This window comes from Sapajus apella, unplaced genomic scaffold (genome assembly GCF_009761245.1).
Source record: "Sapajus apella isolate SASKATOON/1434 unplaced genomic scaffold, GSC_monkey_1.0 scaffold115, whole genome shotgun sequence".
NCBI lineage: Eukaryota > Metazoa > Chordata > Mammalia > Primates > Cebidae > Sapajus > Sapajus apella.
This window is the reverse complement of record NW_022437055.1, coordinates 517,889-535,796: the sequence shown is the minus strand read 5'-3', so window position 1 is coordinate 535,796 and position 17,908 is coordinate 517,889. Positions and strand designations below refer to the sequence as shown.

Below are 17,908 nucleotides of genomic sequence, written 5' to 3'. Positions count from 1 at the left end.
AGCAGTGTCCCTGCTTTTAATGAGCAGAGTGAGGCAGATCACTTAACACCTCTGTGCCTTTGTTTCTTCATCTGTAAAGCGGGGAAGAGTATCTCCTTTTGCCCAAGTTCCAGGGAAATTGTGAGGATCAAATGAGATGGTTATGAAAACATTTTGAAAAAGTAAAAAAATGGAACCCAGTATTTTTTACAACTGAAATAGGCAATGATCCTGGGGGTGTTTGAATGAGGTATCATGGGGATGGCGGGGTTGCTTTCTGTTCTGGAGGCTTTTGGCATTGGACTCTCTCTTTCTCCCACAGAGCGCTTCGACCATCACTGCCCCTGGGTGGGGAATTGTGTTGGAAAGAGGAACTACCGCTACTTCTACCTCTTCATCCTTTCTCTCTCCCTCCTCACAATCTATGTCTTCGCCTTCAACATCGTCTATGTGGCTCTCAGTGAGTATGCAGGGCAGTGTCCGTTGTTGGAGTGGGGTGGGGTGGGGGAAGACTTAAGGACAGCTTAGAGGGTGGTTGGGCTTCCTGGTGGTACCATCGTGAAAGGTACTTTAGGACAGGTTAGAAATGAGCACTATTATCTGCTCTTGAGCAGGGTTGCAAACCTCAGTACACATCAATGAGTATTTACTCTGTGTTGGCCTTCTCTCTGGCCAACTACTGGGGACTGGGGCCATAATTATTAGTCTGTATCCGGAGTACAGGGGCATTTCTGAGGTAATCCCAAAGGTTGGGGATGTATTTTGTCTCTGAGCATCCTCTCTTCTTCTGCCTTACAAGACTTGCATTGTGCTAAGGGGTGGGGTAGAAAAGGGTTTTGCCTGAGAAACGTCTTTCGGTAGCTCACGGTCTACTTTGGGAGATAGAAAGCACACCCACATGTGTGCATATGCACAAATGTACACAAGCACGCGTGCGCGCGCGTGTGCGCGCGCACACACACACACACACACACACACAGACACAAACACACAGCCCAATCTAAGGGCAGATGTGATGTGGAGTTAAGGGAGTGGTCTTAAGACAGCTTCCTGGAAAGAGAAGTGTTCTGAACTGGATTTTGAACAAGGGAGGGACACAGATTGGCAAGGAGAGAGGATTTTTCTTGGGTATTTCTGATTTCTTTTACCTGTTAATATCCCCCTAACATGTCCATAGTTGGGGGCTAGGGAAAGGGGAAGGGAGCCTGCTGCTTGACTTCTGCCCACCTGCCCGGTCCAGGGCCTGGTCCTGCACTGGAAATGGGAACTCTTTGGTCATGAGACTACCAGCTTAGAGATGAGGCTCTTCACCCTTGCCCGAAGGAGCGCTTAGCTCCTGCCAGTGTGTAACATGGGATAGGGAGGGAAGGAAGTGAGTAGGCACTAGGATAGTGTGTAGTTTTGACTGAAGTCACTGATTTTTCTCTCTACTCCTCCTCCCAATTTCACAGAATCTTTGAAAATTGGCTTCCTGGAGACGTTGAAAGAAACTCCTGGAACATATCCTCCCTGGCAGTATGTCCTTGTGAAGCCTTCTTAAGCTACTTTCCAGCATGCTTTCTCCCCACAGTTCTCCCACTACCTAGTTTTTCAGACAACAGCGAGTGCCAAGGTCTAAAATAATTTAAACAATATAGTCTTAGTGGTAGCAACCAGAATGGAAGATGACCAGGACTAGAAGGGAGGTCTTCCCTTCACCCCCTGCTCAGCTGCCTCCCTCCCAAGTCCTTCTGATCCCAGGCTCAGTCCTGTCTCCTCTAGTGGGCTGTACTTCGCCTCAGTGTACCTCTTCTATCACTTACTGGAAGCCCCACTTTTCTGTTATAGCTAGGGCTTATTTTGGACAGTGGCTGCATTTCTGCAAAGGGGGTTTAGATGAGATTTCTGTAAATCATGCCCTCTTTTTCCCCCACTAATTCTTCATTTATGAATTTGTTTTTTGAGAGAATTTCCATTGGCAGTGATGGCCAACATTGTTTAGCTTTGGCCCCTCCCACACATCTCCTTCCAAGAGCCAGTGATAAGTAAATAGGCGAACCCTTAAATACACTAGATAGACTAGAAATTCTTTACCCTTCATAAGGGATCTATTCAGCAAGTTCCAAATTCATCTGTTATATATGGAAACATGGTTTTTTGTGATATACGTTCCAGGAGGTAAAGATGGTGTGACTGGTGCCCTGAATATGGGCAGAGGCATCAAGTCTCCTGATGTTGAGTTCGTCAATATTCCTTAACCTCACCTCACTGTTCTAGAAGTCCTCATTTGCTTCTTTACACTCTGGTCCGTCGTGGGACTGACTGGATTTCACACTTTCCTTGTGGCTCTCAACCAGACAACCAATGAAGACGTGAGTCAACTTTCTCTTCTCCTCACCACATATTCTTCTCCCCAAAGCCTATTATCTTGCTATCTGCTAGAGAACTACCGAGTCTCCAGGGCCTGGGAGGTTGAGGCAGGCAGAAACGTGGTGTGCAAGATTATTAAGTCAGATATGTGGAAGAGAAAGCAGAGGGCTTTGTTTGGAGTTGAATGCTTGTGGAGCATTAGGAAGAAGAGGTTGAAAAGTAGGGTGGGTATACAGCCTTTAACTGTTCATAGGCTCTTAAAGCCTAGCTGGTGCCTCTGTTTGGCATGGAGAGGGACAGTTACACTGGATGAATCCTTACTTTATAAAAAGTTACCAATTAGGCTGGGCACGATGGCTCATGCCTGTAATCCTAGCACTTTGGGAGGCTGAGGCGGGTGTATCACCTGAGGTCAGGAGTTCAAGACCAGCCTGGCCAACATGGTGAAACCTCATCTCTACTAAAAATACAAAAATTAGCCGGGCATGGTGGTGCACATCTGTAGTCTCAGCTACTCGGGAGGCTGAGGCAGGAGAATCACTTGAACCTGGGAGGCGGAGGTTGCAGCAAGCAAAGATTGCACCAAACTACACTCTAGCCTGGATGACAGAGTGAGAGTCTGTCTGAAAAAAAAAAAAGTTACTAATTAATCCACATTCATTATAGAAAATCAGAAAATAGGTCGGGCAGGGTGGCTTACGCCTGTAATCCCAGCACTCTGGGAGGCTGAGGTGGGTGGATCACAAGGTTGGGAGTTTGAGACGAGATTGGCCAACATGGTGAAACCCCATCTCTACTAAAAATACAAAAATTAGCCAGGCATGGTGGTGGACACCTGTGATCCCAGCTACTCAGGAGGCTGAGGCAGGAGAATCAATTGAACCTAGGAGTTGGAGGTTGCAGTGAGCTGAGTTCGCACCACTGCACTCCACCCTGGGCAACAGACCCAGACCCTGTCTCAAAAAAAAAAAAAAAAAAAAAAAAAGAAAAAGAAAAGAAAATCAGAAAATACAGATGAGCAAAAATGAAAAAATAAAAATAAGTTCCTCTTCTTAGACATCACTCTTTTTTAGTAGTATGATTTATGTAATCTAGAGTTGTTTCTATGTTTATTTATGTGTTTATATTATGTACTTTTAAATAAAAATAATGTATATCTTTCAGTTAGCTGCTTTTTTCACCCTATTGTGAGCATTTTTTCATGGCTGTTTATGTATTTCTTTTTTATTGTGATAAAATATACATAATACAAAATGTGCTATATTAAATGTCTCTTTCAACTCTGGCGATCAATTGGGTGACAGATGTTGCAGCCAGATCGCCCTCACATCCTAAATGTTCAGTTCAGTGGCGTTTAGTACATTCACATTGTTGTGTAACCATTGCCACCATCCATTTCCAGAACTTTTGCATTAACTCATGCTGCATGCTTTTCTTCAACATTATTGTTATTGTTTTTTCTTTTTTGTGTTTTTATTTTTATTTCAGTATTATTATTTGTCCTTTTTAACATTATTTTTGATGTCAGCCTTGGCTTTTATCTTGCAGATTAAAGGATCATGGACAGGGAAGAATCGCGTCCAGAATCCTTACAGTCATGGCAACATTGTGAAGAACTGCTGTGAAGTGCTGTGTGGCCCCTTGCCCCCCAGGTACTCAGGGAACTCAAAAGTCCTGCGACTCTTGGGATGAGCAGCTCAACCTGATCCTGTTACCTGGTCTGAGGCATTTTTCTGAATGTGGCCTCTTGATGTCAAATAGATCTTTCCAGGGCTTGCCATGTCTACACGGACCATAGACCATGGGCTTGTTGTTTTGGAGGGATGATCTTTCATTCTTATTTCATTTGTTTGTTCTCTGGTTAATGTGACATTCCCTGGTTTGTGGAAGAAAAAGTGAATGGGAGATAAGAGGCGTGTGCTGGGATCAGTCTACATTGCCAAAGGACAGGTTTATATTTTCCAGTCTATGTAGCAAAATTCAGTGGGCTGAGTGGGTGGAGGGGTGAATGCCCACTTCTTTATTAACTCTCTTATCTCCTTTAGTGTGCTGGACCGAAGGGGTATTTTGCCACTGGAGGAAAGTGGAAGTCGACCTCCCAGTACTCAAGAGACCAGTAGCAGCCTCTTGCCACAGAGCCCAGTAAGTATTCCTTACTTAAGGTTGGGTTGATGATAGAGAGGGCGGAGGCTAACTTTACAGCTTGGAAAAATATGATTAGGCAATTTTGTATTCTAATCACCCCAGCTTCCCTGCCTCTACACCTGCCCTGACATTGCCTTCAGATCTTTGTGCCCTTGATGTAGATTAAGATTTAGTCATTTCTTTGGTGTATATTGAGTGACTCTGTGCCAGCCACTGCACTAGCTGCTGGGGATATACCAATGAATGAGGCAAATGACATCCCTGCTCTCAAGGCGCTCATTGTCTAGTGGGGACAAGAAACAAGTAAACAGGCCATTGCTCAACATGGGGAAAAGTGCTTTGATGAGGGAAGTATAAAATGCTATAGGGGCAAAGACAGAGGTCAGGGGATTGTATTGGAGTTAGTGATGTGGTTACCTTGGTAGAAGGGGGCTTCCTCACTGGAATATGCAGAGGTTGTGGAAACTCTCCCAGCTGTCTTATTTAAGATATATAAAGTATATCTTTAAAGCATAAAAAGTAAAGTACTTTCCTAAAAATTATTATTTGAGCTTTCTTTTTTAAATAAGAACTTTATTGAGATATGACTCACATGCCATAGATCCCTATTTAAAATGTATGATTCACGGTCTAGAATATTCACAGAGTTGTACAATCATTATAACAATCAGGTTTTTTTTTTTTTTTTTTTTGAGATAGAGTCTTGCATTGTTGCCCTGGCTGGAGTGCAATGGCACGATCTCAGCTCACTCCAACCTCCACCTCCTGGGTTCAAGCGATTCTCCTGCCTCAGTCTCCCAAGTAGCTGGGATTACAGGTGCCTGCCACCACACCTGGCTATAACAATCAGTTTTAAAGCATTTTCATTACCCTTCCACCATAAGAAACCCTGTACCCATTAGCAGTCACTCTCCCTTTCCCCTCAACTTCCCCAGCCCCACCCCTAGGCAACCACTAATCTACTTCCTTTCAGTTTAGATTTGTCTCTTCTGGGTATTTCATGTAAATGAAATCATACAGTATGTCGTCTTTTGTGACTGGCTTCTTTTGCTAAGCATGTTTTTGAGATTTGTCCACGTTGTACTATGTAGCAGTACTTTGTTCCTTTATATGGCCGAATGATATTGCATTATATGGATACACCACATTTCATTTATCCATTCATCAGTTGATGGACATTTGGATTGTTTCCACCTTTTGGTTATTATGAGTGATGCTGCTATGAACATTTGTGTACCAGTTTTTTTGGCATGGACATATATTTTCATTTCTCTTGGCTATATACCTGGGAGTAAAATAGCTGGGTCATATGGTATTCTATGTTTAACCTTTAAGGTAACTGCTGAACTGTTTTCCAAAGTGGCTGCACCATTTTATATCCCTGCTAGCAGTGCCTGAGGGTACCAGTTTCTCTACATTCTTGGCAACACTTATTATCGGACATTTTTTTCCTAGCTATCTTAGTAAGTGTGAAGTGATATCTCATTGTGGTTTTGATTTGCATTTCCCTGATGACTAATGATGTTGAATATCTTTTCATGTGCCTATTGGCCATTTTTATGTGTTCCTTGGAGTAGTGTCTCTTCAGAGGTTTTGTCTATTTTTTAATTGGATTGTTTGGTTTTTTTATTGTTGAGTTTTTTTTTTTTTTTAATTGTTGAGTTGTAAGAGTTCTTTATATAATCTATGTGCAGGTCCCTTACCAGATTCACAATTTGCAAATATTTTCTCCTATCCTGTGGGCTCTTTTCATTTTCTTGATAGTGTCTTTTGAAGCACAAAATTTTTAAATTTTGATGTAGTCCAGTTTGTCTATTTTTTCTTTGGTTGTTTGTACTTTTTGGTGTCATATCTAAGAAACTGTTGCCCAATCCAAAGTCATGAAGATTTATGCCCCTGTCTTCTTGTCAGAGTTTTATAATTTTAGCTCTCATGTTTAGGTTTTTGATCCATTTTGAGTTAATTTTTATATATGGTGTGAGGTAGAGTCCACATTCTTTCTTTTGCCTGTAGCTATCCAATTGTCTCTGCATCATTTGTTGAGAAGACTATTCTTTTCCCATAGAATTGTCTTGGTATCCTTGTTGAAAATCTATAAATGTGAGAGTTCGTTTCTGGACTTTCAGCTCTATTCTATTGCTCAATATGTCTCTTCTTATGTTAGCACCACACTGTCTTCGTTACTTTAGCATTGTAGTAAGTTTTGAAATCAGGAAATGTGAGTCCTTCAACTTTATACTTCTTTTTCATGATTGTTTTGGCTTTTTGGGATGTCTTAAATTTCCATATGAATCTTAGGATTAACTTGTCATTTATGAAAGAAGCCAGCTGGAATTTTGATGGGGATTTCATTGAATCAATTTGGGGAAATATAGCCATCCTGACAAGATTAAATATTCGGAGACATTTATATGGACTATATTTTCATGTATTTAGGTATGATTTGATTTCTTTCAACAACATTTTGTACCTTTCAAAGTTTTACACTTATTTTGTTACATTTATTCATAAGTATTTGATTATTTTTCATGTTATTGTAAGTGAAATTGTTTTACTAATTTAATTTTTGGATTTTTCACTGGAAGTATATAGAAATACAATTGATTTTTATATATGAATCCTATATCCTAAAACCTTGCCAAACTTGTTCATTAGTTCTTTTTTGTTTGTTTGTTTTTGTTTTGATTTTATGAGATGGAGTTTTGCTCTGTTACCCAAGCTGGAGTGTGGTGTCACCATCTTGGCTCACTGCAACCTCTGACTCCCGGGTTCAAGTGATTCTCCTGCCTCAGCCTCCCAAGTAGCTGGGATTACAGGCAGCCACCACCACGCCAGCTAATTTTTGTATTTTTAGTAGAGATGGGGTTTCGCTATGTTGGCCAGACTCGTCTCAAACTCCTGACTTCAAGTGATCTGCCTGTCTTGGCTTCCCTAAGTGCTGGGAGTATAGGCATGAGCCACTGCACCTGGCCCTGGTTCATTAGCTCTAATACATTTTTAGTAGTTTGAACTTTGTTGTAAAATACAATCCTATTTTTAAGTGAATGCTTTTTATAAGGTAGATAATTGTTCTCTACTTTGCCTTTCCTAAATTTTGAATTTATTTTTATAGTACAGCAACCCATGTTTATATATTAGTGTCATTTTTAATATTATTTTTTAAATGAGCCTGAACTCAAATTGTAACAATCTAGGTTAGTTATTCTTGGTTGAAAGGGGGAAGGGTTGTATTTTAGAATCACTTGAGGACATTTTCAAACCACATATGACCAGTTGAAAATTTGGGCTGGGCACGGTGGCTCATACCTGTAATCCCAGCACTTTGGGAGGCCGAGACAGGTGGATCACCTGAGGTTGGGAGTTTGAGACCAGCCTGATCAACATGGAGAAACTCCATCTCTACTAAAAATACAAAAAATTAGCGTCGTGTGGTGGCACATGCCTGTAATCCCAGCTACTTGGGAGGCTGAGGCAGGAGAATCGCTTGAGCCTGGGAGGCGCAGGTTGTGGTGAGCAGAGATCATGCCATTGCACTCCAGCCTGGGCAACAAGAGTGAAACTCTGTCTCAAAAAAAAAAAAAAAATTTGGACAGCTATGTGTTTGGGCAGAAATAGACTTGAGGACCTTGGGTCAGGCCTTGTGAGATAAGTATGTTATGACACTTGTTCTGAAGTGGAGAGGACCTGTGTAATTCTTTGTGGTCCCTATTATTGTGACTATTAATGATAATAGAAAATCTGTCCCCAAGTGTTAGTTAAGGAAAGAACTCAAATAAACTTCAGTTCCGTTCTGCTGAGAAGATGGTAGCCTGGTGTTGGTTCTGAGTTTGGTATTGGTGGCTGCATATCTGTGGCACCCATGGTCAGGGGACTGAGAGGAAGAGTTCTAAGGCTTATCCGCATTTGGATTTTGAGGGACAGCTTTGTGTTGAATCTGGTATCTTTTCCTTCCCAGGCCCCCACAGAACACCTGAACTCAAATGAGATGCCGGAGGACTCCAGCACTCCTGAAGAGATGCCACCTCCAGAGCCCCCAGAGCCACCACAGGAGGCAGCTGAAGCTGAGAAGTAGCCTATCTATGGAAGAGACTTTTGTTTGTGTTTAATTAGGGCTATGAGAGATTTCAGGTGAGAAGGTAAACCTGAGACAGAGAGCAAGTAAGCTGTCCCTTTTAACTGTTTTTCTTTGGTCTTTAGTCACCCAATTGCACACTGGCATTTTCTTGCTGCAAGCTTTTTTAAATTTCTGGACTCAAGGCAGTGGCAGAAGATGTCAGTCACCTCTGGTAACTGGAAAAATGGGTCTTTTGAGCCCTGGCACTGGTTCTCCATGGCCTCAGCCACAGGGTCTCCTTGGACTCCCCTCTCTACCCTCCAGATCCCAGCCCTCTTGCTTGGGGTCACTGGTCTCATTCTGGGGCTAAAGGTTTTTGAGACTGGCTCAAATCCTCCCAAGCTGCTGCATGTCCCGAGTCCAGAGGCAGTCATAGAGACCTCTGGCCAGGGGATCCTAACTGGGTTCCTGGGGTCTTCAGGATTGAAGAGGAGGGAGAGCAGGGTCAGAGGATTCTCCTGGCCACCAAGTGCCAGCATTGCCCACTAATCAATGGGACAGGTACCTTCCACTTGTTATATTTATTAGTGTAGCTTCTCCTTTGTCTTCCATCCACTCTGACACCCAAGCCCATTAGATGTATGTAAGTAGTTGTAGTGGAGATAATAATTGACATTTCTCTTAGACTACCCAGAAACTTTTTTAATACCTGTGCCATTCTCAATAAGAATTGATGAGTTGCCAACGGCATAGCCCTTCACACTCTCTGTCTCATCTCTCCTCCTTTCTCATTAGCCCCTTTTAATTTGTTTTTCCTTTTGACTCCTGCTCCCATTAGGAGCAGGAATGGCAGTAATAAAAGTCTGCACTTTGGTCATTTCTTTTCCTCAGAGGAAGCCCGAGTGCTCACTTAAACACTACACCCTCAGACTCCCGGTGTGAGGCCTGCAGAGGCCCTGAATGCACAAATGGGAAACTAAGGCACAGAGAGGCTCTCCTCTCCTCTCCTCTCCCCCAATGTACCCTCAAAAAAAAAAAAAAAAAAATGGCTAATCAGTTCTTCCATTAAGCCTCGGCTGAGTGAGGGAAAGCCCAGCACTGCTGCCCTCTCGGGTAACCCACTCCAAGGCCTCGGCCCACCTCCGGCTATGGTAACCACACTGGGGCTTCCTCCAAGCCCCACTCTTCCAGCACTTCCACCGGCAGAGTCCCAGAGCCACTTCACCCTGGGGGTGGGCTGTGGCCCCCCAGTCAGCTCTGCTCAGGACCTGCTCTATTTCAGGGAAGAAGATTTATGTATTATATGTGGCTATATTTCCTAGAGCACCTGTGTTTTTCTCTTTCTAAGCCAGGGTCCTGTCTGTATGACATATGGGGTGGGGAGTATAAACCAGAACTTTTCATCTGTTCGAAGGTGATTAAACTGTGTCTAATGCAAACTTCTTGCCTCCTCCTTCCCCCTTCCATTTCAAGAATGTGTTTGTGTGTAGGGTGGGGGTGGGGGTTGGAAGGGGTTGCTTGTTACTCCCCAAACTTCCATTAACCAGGGCACCCTTGGGTTGGAGAGATAGTTCCCACACTCTCCATTGATCTATACTACATTCTGGCCTGAAGCTTAGCTTATTCTGGACTACGAAGAAAGAACTTTCAAGGAAACACAGTGTGAACAAGATCAGAAAGTTAGAAGGATTATATTTACTTAAGAGAAGAAGCTCTATGTTAGGATATTATTTTGAAGCAGATGTATGTCTTTAATGAGCCTTGGTTATTAAAGCAGGCTTATCGTGGCCTCCCCTTGGAAATATTTGATCAGTGGTCTTTTACAAGTGATGGTATATATTTCTTTTTAGATGGTGTATTATCAAGACTCCTTGTCAATTCCCATCTCATACTTCCCAATTAATCAGAATTAATGAAATTTGGCTGCTCCCAGACTTTTTTCCATGACTTTCTATTTTCCTTGTAGCAGGATTTAAGTTGAGCATTCCTGAGAGAGAGGTTGAAAGAGAGATGGGGAGAGGCTGACTCAGATCCCTCTCCTATATGCTTCTACCTTCCTATTCTTTTTCTGGTTCTCTCAGTTTTTTTCTTGAAGTTATGAAGCCAAACCTGGAGAGTTTGGAAGTTGTTAGGTTTTCCCAGGTAACCTGGCACTCATATGAACCCCATTTTAGTAAGTACTCAGCCCGTCTCCTCTCCTGGGCTCAGATGAATCTCTCTCCTCCCTCACCTTACCTCAACTGCTCCTGAGGACCCTTAGGTCAGACAGAGAAGCTTTCTCTTTCTGATGGGAAGGGTCAGAGTGGAAATCTCTTATCTCTAGTGTGAAGTGATTTTTTTTTTTAAGTTTCCGCTTCTTCGTACTCCCGCCCTCTTTCTTTTCCCTAGTAAATCTTCTGTATTTAAGACGTTGGCCTGAAGATCTGTCCCATTCATACCATGCACCAGCCGGGACTGTCCCTATCTGATCAGAGGGGAGATTAAAGAATCAATCTTTCCAGGGGAAAAGGGCCTTAAATTGTTTAGTCTTTTCAATGGCTGACACCGTTTCCAACTCTCCCCTTCTTCCCTCTTCCTCGAGCTTCCTATGCACCCCACTTTCCCAGTCCAGGATGGTTGGCACTGATCCCAAACCTCTGTGGACAGGTGGAAATTGGCTGTATGGAGCCATTTCTTCATGTCCATTCGGCTCCAAGGCCTTCCTGGCCCGAGCTGAGATCATCGTCCCCTCCTTTGCTTTTTCCCCCAGGAGTGAGTTTGGGTTAGAGGTGGATTCTGATTCTGTAGCAGCTAAATTCCGTTCTCCCTGTCCTGACCATCCTGCCTTTACCCCTAAAGCCCCCTTTCCTACTGACCAAATCTCTTTACCTTGTTGGAGAAAAAAGTATTTTGTTTTTAAATCTATTTTCTAACTTAAATGCAATTTAATATATAAATCTCTGCACTTTTGTGTGAGCCTACAAATGTGTATGTGTTGGGGGTTTTTCACTCTCTGGTATTTCTTAATAAAGAAATCTTTCTTCTGGGGGGAAGCCAGTTAATGAAGGAGCCTTGAATGGTTTTAGAAATACAGGGCTGCCTGTTTCTTTGTGCTTCTGCCTCATTTCTTTACTTTTGCCTAGTGTGAGTGATTGGCCTCCCTCCCCCACCTTTTGACCCCCTTCCTCTGAGAGGGCCCCCAACTTAGTGGGGAGAGAGAAGGACCTGTCCTATATCTGGTACCTCTCTGGGACCACTTGGATCAGCTCAAGTGGTAACCTAGCAACTCAGCCCCCTGCCCTCTCCCCGTGGCCTGTCCCTGCTAGTCCTTTTCTTCCAGCTCAGTTCATTTTATACTCCTGAGGCTGGGGCCAGGCCAGGGAAAATCACCAAGGGAGCACAGTAAACGGTTTTTAAAAAATGATAATTCGTTCTCATGCCTTGGTGCTACTAAAGAAGAGTCATGTTCCCAGTAATTCAAAAAGCATTTGTGTCAATTTGAAGAATACATTCTAGGAATTTCTTGCTGTTCTTGGTGATAGGCTTTAGAAACTGTCAAAGGCTACAAATCTGAATATCATTCATTTTAAAAGATGCAAGTCCAGCTCACAAAAAAAGACAATCATTATGAACTTTATGTTTGGGATTAATATGAAAGGGCAGTGGGAGTTTTACAAATCTATGTCTGTAAAACTTTCAATGTTCTATACGTTAATGTAGGTGGAAAACACTGGTAGAATTAGCTAGACCTAATTATTTTACAAATGAACACAAAATGTTTTTACAGTTTTAATATATACACTGAATTTCCAGGAAGGCAACAACTGTGGAGAAGTTGTTGGGGAAGGGGATATTTTGTTTTATCTAAAACTTTACTAAGAGTTACTTACAACTTTTGCAAATCATGTCACTGATGACAGTGCCATTCATGGGTGTTTAAGTTGCCAATATAACATACCCGTATGAGTCTTCATTTATAGAGGTTGCTTTCACAGTGAGTTTACATATAGGCAGAAGCATCTCACTACTCTCTTATATGCTTTAGTGTAGTCTTGCCTTAGGTATTTGTATATTGAACTACATATCCTATTACAAATTACTTTCCTTTTATTTCTTCTTTATAGTATAATTAGTATATAGCTATTTTTGAAATTATGTGCAAAAGCAGGTCATATTCACTATAAAGTTCATTTCAGGGTGGCAAAGGATGTGTTAAAAATGCTACATATACCAAGGGAGTGCCAGGGCTGCTTTCTAACTCTTAACATTTGGAAATCTTAGAGAGAAAATAAACATCCTCTTCCCCTCACACCCTTAATGTGCTTTTAAAAAATTTAAAGCTCATTATTGAAAATTGGAGAAGTACAGAATAGTAAGATTTCAAAAAATCACCTATAACTTCATCACCAAGATGGAATAACCACCATTAATGTTTTGTGCATTTCTTGGTAGTCTTTTTTTCTGTGCACATGTTTTTTTAAAAATAACTGGAATTCAACTATAAATATAGTTTTGTAAACCTTCTTTTTTAACCTAGTATTTTCCACACCATTATAAATTATTTGAACATTCTTCTTTTGTTTTTGAGGCAGGGTTTCACTCTGTCACCCATGCTGAGGTACAGTGGTGCGATCTCAGCTAACTGCAACCTCCGCCTCCCAGGCTTAAGCAATCCTCCTGCCTCAGCCTCTCAAGTAGCTGGGACTATAGGCACATGTCACCACAGCTGGCTAATTTTTTGTATTTTTTGTAGAGATGGGGTTTCGCCATTTCACCCAGGCTGGTCTCAAACTCCTGACCTCAAATCCGCTTACCTGGATGTCCTAAGTTGTTGGGATTACAGGTGTGAGCCACTGCTCCCAGCAGAAAATACTTCTTAATGACTTTGTAGCACGTACATAACCCTCCTAATGTCAGACATTTAAGAGTTTCCAATTTTTCATTATTACAAATAATGATGTGATAAACTTCCTTAAATATGGGTATATCTGTGATTATTTTTTTTAGGATAGATTCCTGGAAGTGAAATTATTGAGTCAAAGGGAATGCTCTTTTAAAAGCTCTTGATAAATACGGCCAAATTGCTTTACTGAAAGGCTGTCCCCCTTGATTTTGCCAGCAGTACATCAGAGAAGACTCTAGTCAACCCATCTCATTTAAACCTTTGGAAATTTTACTTGAGATGGAGTCTTGCTTTGTCACCTAGCCTGGAGTGCAGCGGCGTGATCTCAGCTCACTGTATTCTCCGCCTCCCAGGTTCAAGTGATTCTCGTGCCTCAGCCTCCTGAGTAGCTGGGACTACAGGCATGCGCCACCACACCTGGCTAATTTTTGTATTTTTAGTGGAGATGGGGTTTTGCCATGTCGGCCAGGCTGTTCTCCAACTCCTGACCTCAAGTGATCTGCCCACCTTGGCCTCCCAAAGTGCTGGGATTATAGGTCCGACCTAAGCCTTTGGTAATTTGATAGTTGTAAACTTATATCTTAGTGTTAGTTTATATTTCTTTAGTTAATAGTGAAGTTAAACATTTTCTGTACCTCTCCTCTGCCTTAGGTTAATTACCATTTGTATTACTTCTGTGAATTGTCTGTCCAAATCTTTTGTTTATTTTTCTTCTGGTGCTAAGGGGTTTTCTGATTGATTAATAAATTAGAACTTAGAGCTCACACTTCACCATGGGCCGGGAAAATGACAGGTGCTTGATCTGGAAGTTGCTTTACAACTCTAGAACCCAGAGTGGAATTACCTCCCTGACATTCCAAGCCCTTCACTCTCTTTATGCCCCCTCCCCCGCCTGCCTTCTCACTGCTGTTTCTGCCAGCCCCTGCCCATCTTCAGCTGTTTAACTGTTCCAACTTGGTTAAAAGGGTTGGAGTTTTGTGCCCAAATAGGAGACATGATTATTTGTCATAAAACGCAGATTCTGTTGAACAACACAGCTTAAGGGAACATATTGATCTTGTAGTCTATGCTTTTCTCTCTCTCTTTCTCCCTCAAATTAAGTACTGTAACTTACCCAAGGTCACATAGAGAGTCACTGGTAGAGCCAAGACTAGAACTCAGATGTACTGGCTCCCAGTCTAGAGAGTTTTCTGGCATAACCCACTGGTCCTCTGTCAAGCAGGCATAGACAGATAAAAGAGTTGGAATAACTGCACATGACACTTGAATGAAATGAAGCTTTCATTTATTTAACATTCAGTAAATACTTGGTGAAGACCGACTGTGTGCTAGGGTTAACTTCAGGAGAAATTGCATTACCAACCCTCGTAAGCTGAGGAACAGCAGTGATTTTTTTGGATTATTTGCCATTTTGAATGAATAGTACTGATAAGCTCTCCATTTTCAGCATACAGAGGACTGACTATACATAGTCGGGCTGATATGAGAATGGTTGTTGGGTTTTTGTTTTAAACTGAACTCTCTTAAGTCTCTCTCCAGACCCCTGCATTTAGGTTGAACTGATGGTGTGGTTTCTTTAGCACAGAAAGTCAGGAAGTTGCCTTGCTAGGTTCCCACAGTCAAATTGGCTGTCCCTTTGTGAGGGCCATTGCTCTGGGCTCTTTCTGACGCTATCCCTGGCAGGTCCCAGAGGCAATGGTATACAAATGCTATATTGGTCACTGTGAAGTTATAGGAAAAGGTGAAGCCTACATATCAAGTGCTATAGAATTCCATTTATTTAGATCCTTCCTGGAGGAGGAGTCTTGGCTGAGTCTAGAGGGGAGGCAGTTCCTTCCCACTTGATTGTGTTGTTGGCTGAATAATATGTAATATGGTCCAGGTTGTGTGAGAAGCTATGGCAGCCTCTATTGTGAAGGAGAGGTGGGAGAGCCACTTCTTTTCCCTAGTGGGAAACCTCATACCTTTTCCTGAATTTCCTGACTTGGGAGGGGGGAAGGTGTTGGGCCTTGTTGAGACGATGGTGATCAGTGCCTGTTTTTCCCGTAAGAAACCTCGTTTAGCTTTTGTTTTAATGTCCTTGGTCTCTCATGGCCCACCCGTGGGTGGGGAGCTTTGTGAGTAAGAAATTAGAAGCTGACTCATAGGGACTGGGGCCTCAGTGCCATGTGTCAGATCACAGTGCCGTAGGGTTTGGGGTTTAGGAGAGGGAATTTGCGGAGGCCTTTGGGGGGCTGATCAAAACCTGCTTGAGTGGTCTAAGGTGAGGCTGTGAGATACTGAGGCAGCAGGTGAGAGAGGACATGGTTCAGCCGGACTGTACCAGTGCCTCCAACTGCTTCTCCTGATAGGAAGAAGGTGGCTCTAACTCTGAACTGGTGAGGAGCTGGCTAGGTTCAACTCTTTCTTCTGAAATCTGGTCTTTATTCTCTTCTTTCTACCAACCCCTGGATGTCCAAGTGAGTTCCCTAAAGGAAGTCTAACGCCAGGGGCCGATTATCTTGCTGTGGATTGGGCAGAGCCAGGGCTGCCCCAGGCTCCTCAGGTGGTCTTTTTTCATCACCAGCCTCTCTGGGCACCAGAGCTGGCACACTGTATCCCTTAATCCCAACACCTCCTGGTGTTGGACATCAGTGGTCTCTGGGATATGACAGGTCCGAACATCAGTCAGTCTTCAGACAACACGGGCTTTGTGCCCAGTATTAAGCTCAGTACCCTGAAAGTTACAAAAAAAGTCAAGTAGCTGCCATTTAACGTCACTATGTGCTAGGAACTTTGTACGAGTTATCTGATTGATTTCTCTCATGACCCCCAAGAGGTAGGCATTATTAGATCATTATTCCTGTTCCACAGAAAAGAAATGTATATGTATGTAATTTACCTAATGTCATATAACTAGTAAGTGGTATAGCAAGAGTTTGAAAACACTTTAGTTGAACTCCAAGGCTTTTTGCTCTTGGTCACTCCATTGTACTCACTGGGGGTCAAAGGTCAGATGGGCCTTGAAAGGAGTGAAATGGAGGTAGCAGAATGGAGCAAATCAAGGCAGCCAGACACACTATCACTCCTTGAGCATGTATTTTGTGCTGGACACTGTGCAAAGTACTTTACGCTAGTACATTAAAACTTCATAACAGCCCCATGGGGCTAATGCTAGTATTCCTACGTTATTGTTGTGGGAATGGAGGCTCAAGGAGGTTATGTGGCTTGTCTAAGGTGACCCAGCTAGGAAGTGACACAGCCAAGACTTGAACTAAGGTAGTCCTGAAGCTGCTAAGTGCTAGGCCTTACCTACCCAAGAGAAGCTGCTATTGGCTTCCCCCAGGCCCTGGAGAGGCCCATGGGCAGAGGAAGAGCCTGCCTCATCAACCTCTTAGACCAGCCTGTCCCCCACCTTCCACGGGGAGTGAGCTAGAGGCTACAGCTCCCTGAGCCACTGACCTCCCAGGCTGGGGTGGGTGTATATGGTCTCCAGCTGTGTAGGGTTAGCCTCTTGTACCCTAGACCTTGGTTGCTGGGTTCAGGGCACCACTTGGCATCTTCTAGAAGTGCATGGGTCAGGACAAGAGGTGCCAGCAGCCCTGCCTGGAGGAGGAGCTTTGGGCCCTGTGGCCCTGCTCAGCACTGCCTTTCTTGCCCCTCGGGCCCTGGCCTGTTCTACATTCCCTTGATGCCCCGCCTCACCTGCCCCTCCCAAACTCCTGTGATCCTTGCGGTCCTTGCACAGCTAAGGACCTACCTCAAGCCTGTAATCATCCTATATGCCAAACTGCGCCTGATATCCGAGACACACCCCCACTCCCGAGCTGCCTCTGCCCAGGGAAGGGGAGGATTTCCAAACATCATGTTCCCAGGCATTCCTCTCTTTCTGATATTTTCCTTTCCCCAGCTTAGAGCAATAGCGATTACATAGGGGTTTTAAAAGGTTTAGGAATCTCCTCTGATAGGCGCACCCTGGTATGTATGGATTTTGAGCACTTTGGGCATTATTCACCTCTCATCCTTCCAGAACTGGTGTCAAAAGGCAGCAGGATAATGATTTTGTTGCTGCTGTCCCATATTGGAGGCCAGAGGCATGGTCCCTATTTATTTGTTAATTTAGTTTTATTTTTTAAAAATTGAAATGCAATTTCCTTTTTTTATAGACATAAAAATAATACTTTTGAAATGCAAATAAAATAAGAATGTAGAAAGTTAGCATTTTTTTCCTTCACTCCCCTAGTCCCATCCCATGGCCCTCACAAGATCACCAGTAGTAGTCATTTGGTACGGATCTTCATAGTCTTTATTCTATGTATGTGTTCTCCTCTTCTAAAATAAAAACGGAGTCATCCTATTAATAATGTTTTAGGATTTGCTTTTCCCCTTGCTATAATGCAAATTTGTTTTACAACTAAAATGTTTATACACTATTTGTGTAATTTTCAAATTTAAAATTAAAGAAGGCTGGGTGCAGTGGCTCGCACCTGTAATCTCACCACTTTGGGAGGCTGAGGTAG

General features: G+C 43.0%; 1 protein-coding gene across 1 annotated transcript in view; it reads left to right on the top strand.

Annotated features, from left to right (window-relative positions):
* Nucleotides 1-11,613, top strand: part of ZDHHC9 (zinc finger DHHC-type palmitoyltransferase 9) — a 39,821-nt gene extending 28,208 nt beyond the window's left edge. Inside the window, exons 6-11 of the mRNA XM_032260169.1 lie at nt 302-439; nt 1,431-1,479; nt 2,228-2,330; nt 3,877-3,980; nt 4,374-4,470; nt 8,429-11,613. Of these exons, the coding sequence (XP_032116060.1) occupies nt 302-439; nt 1,431-1,479; nt 2,228-2,330; nt 3,877-3,980; nt 4,374-4,470; nt 8,429-8,545 (608 nt within the window). The 3' untranslated portion in view covers nt 8,546-11,613. The remainder of the gene's footprint in view (nt 1-301; nt 440-1,430; nt 1,480-2,227; nt 2,331-3,876; nt 3,981-4,373; nt 4,471-8,428) is intronic.
* Nucleotides 11,614-17,908: the final 6,295 nt, after the last annotated feature.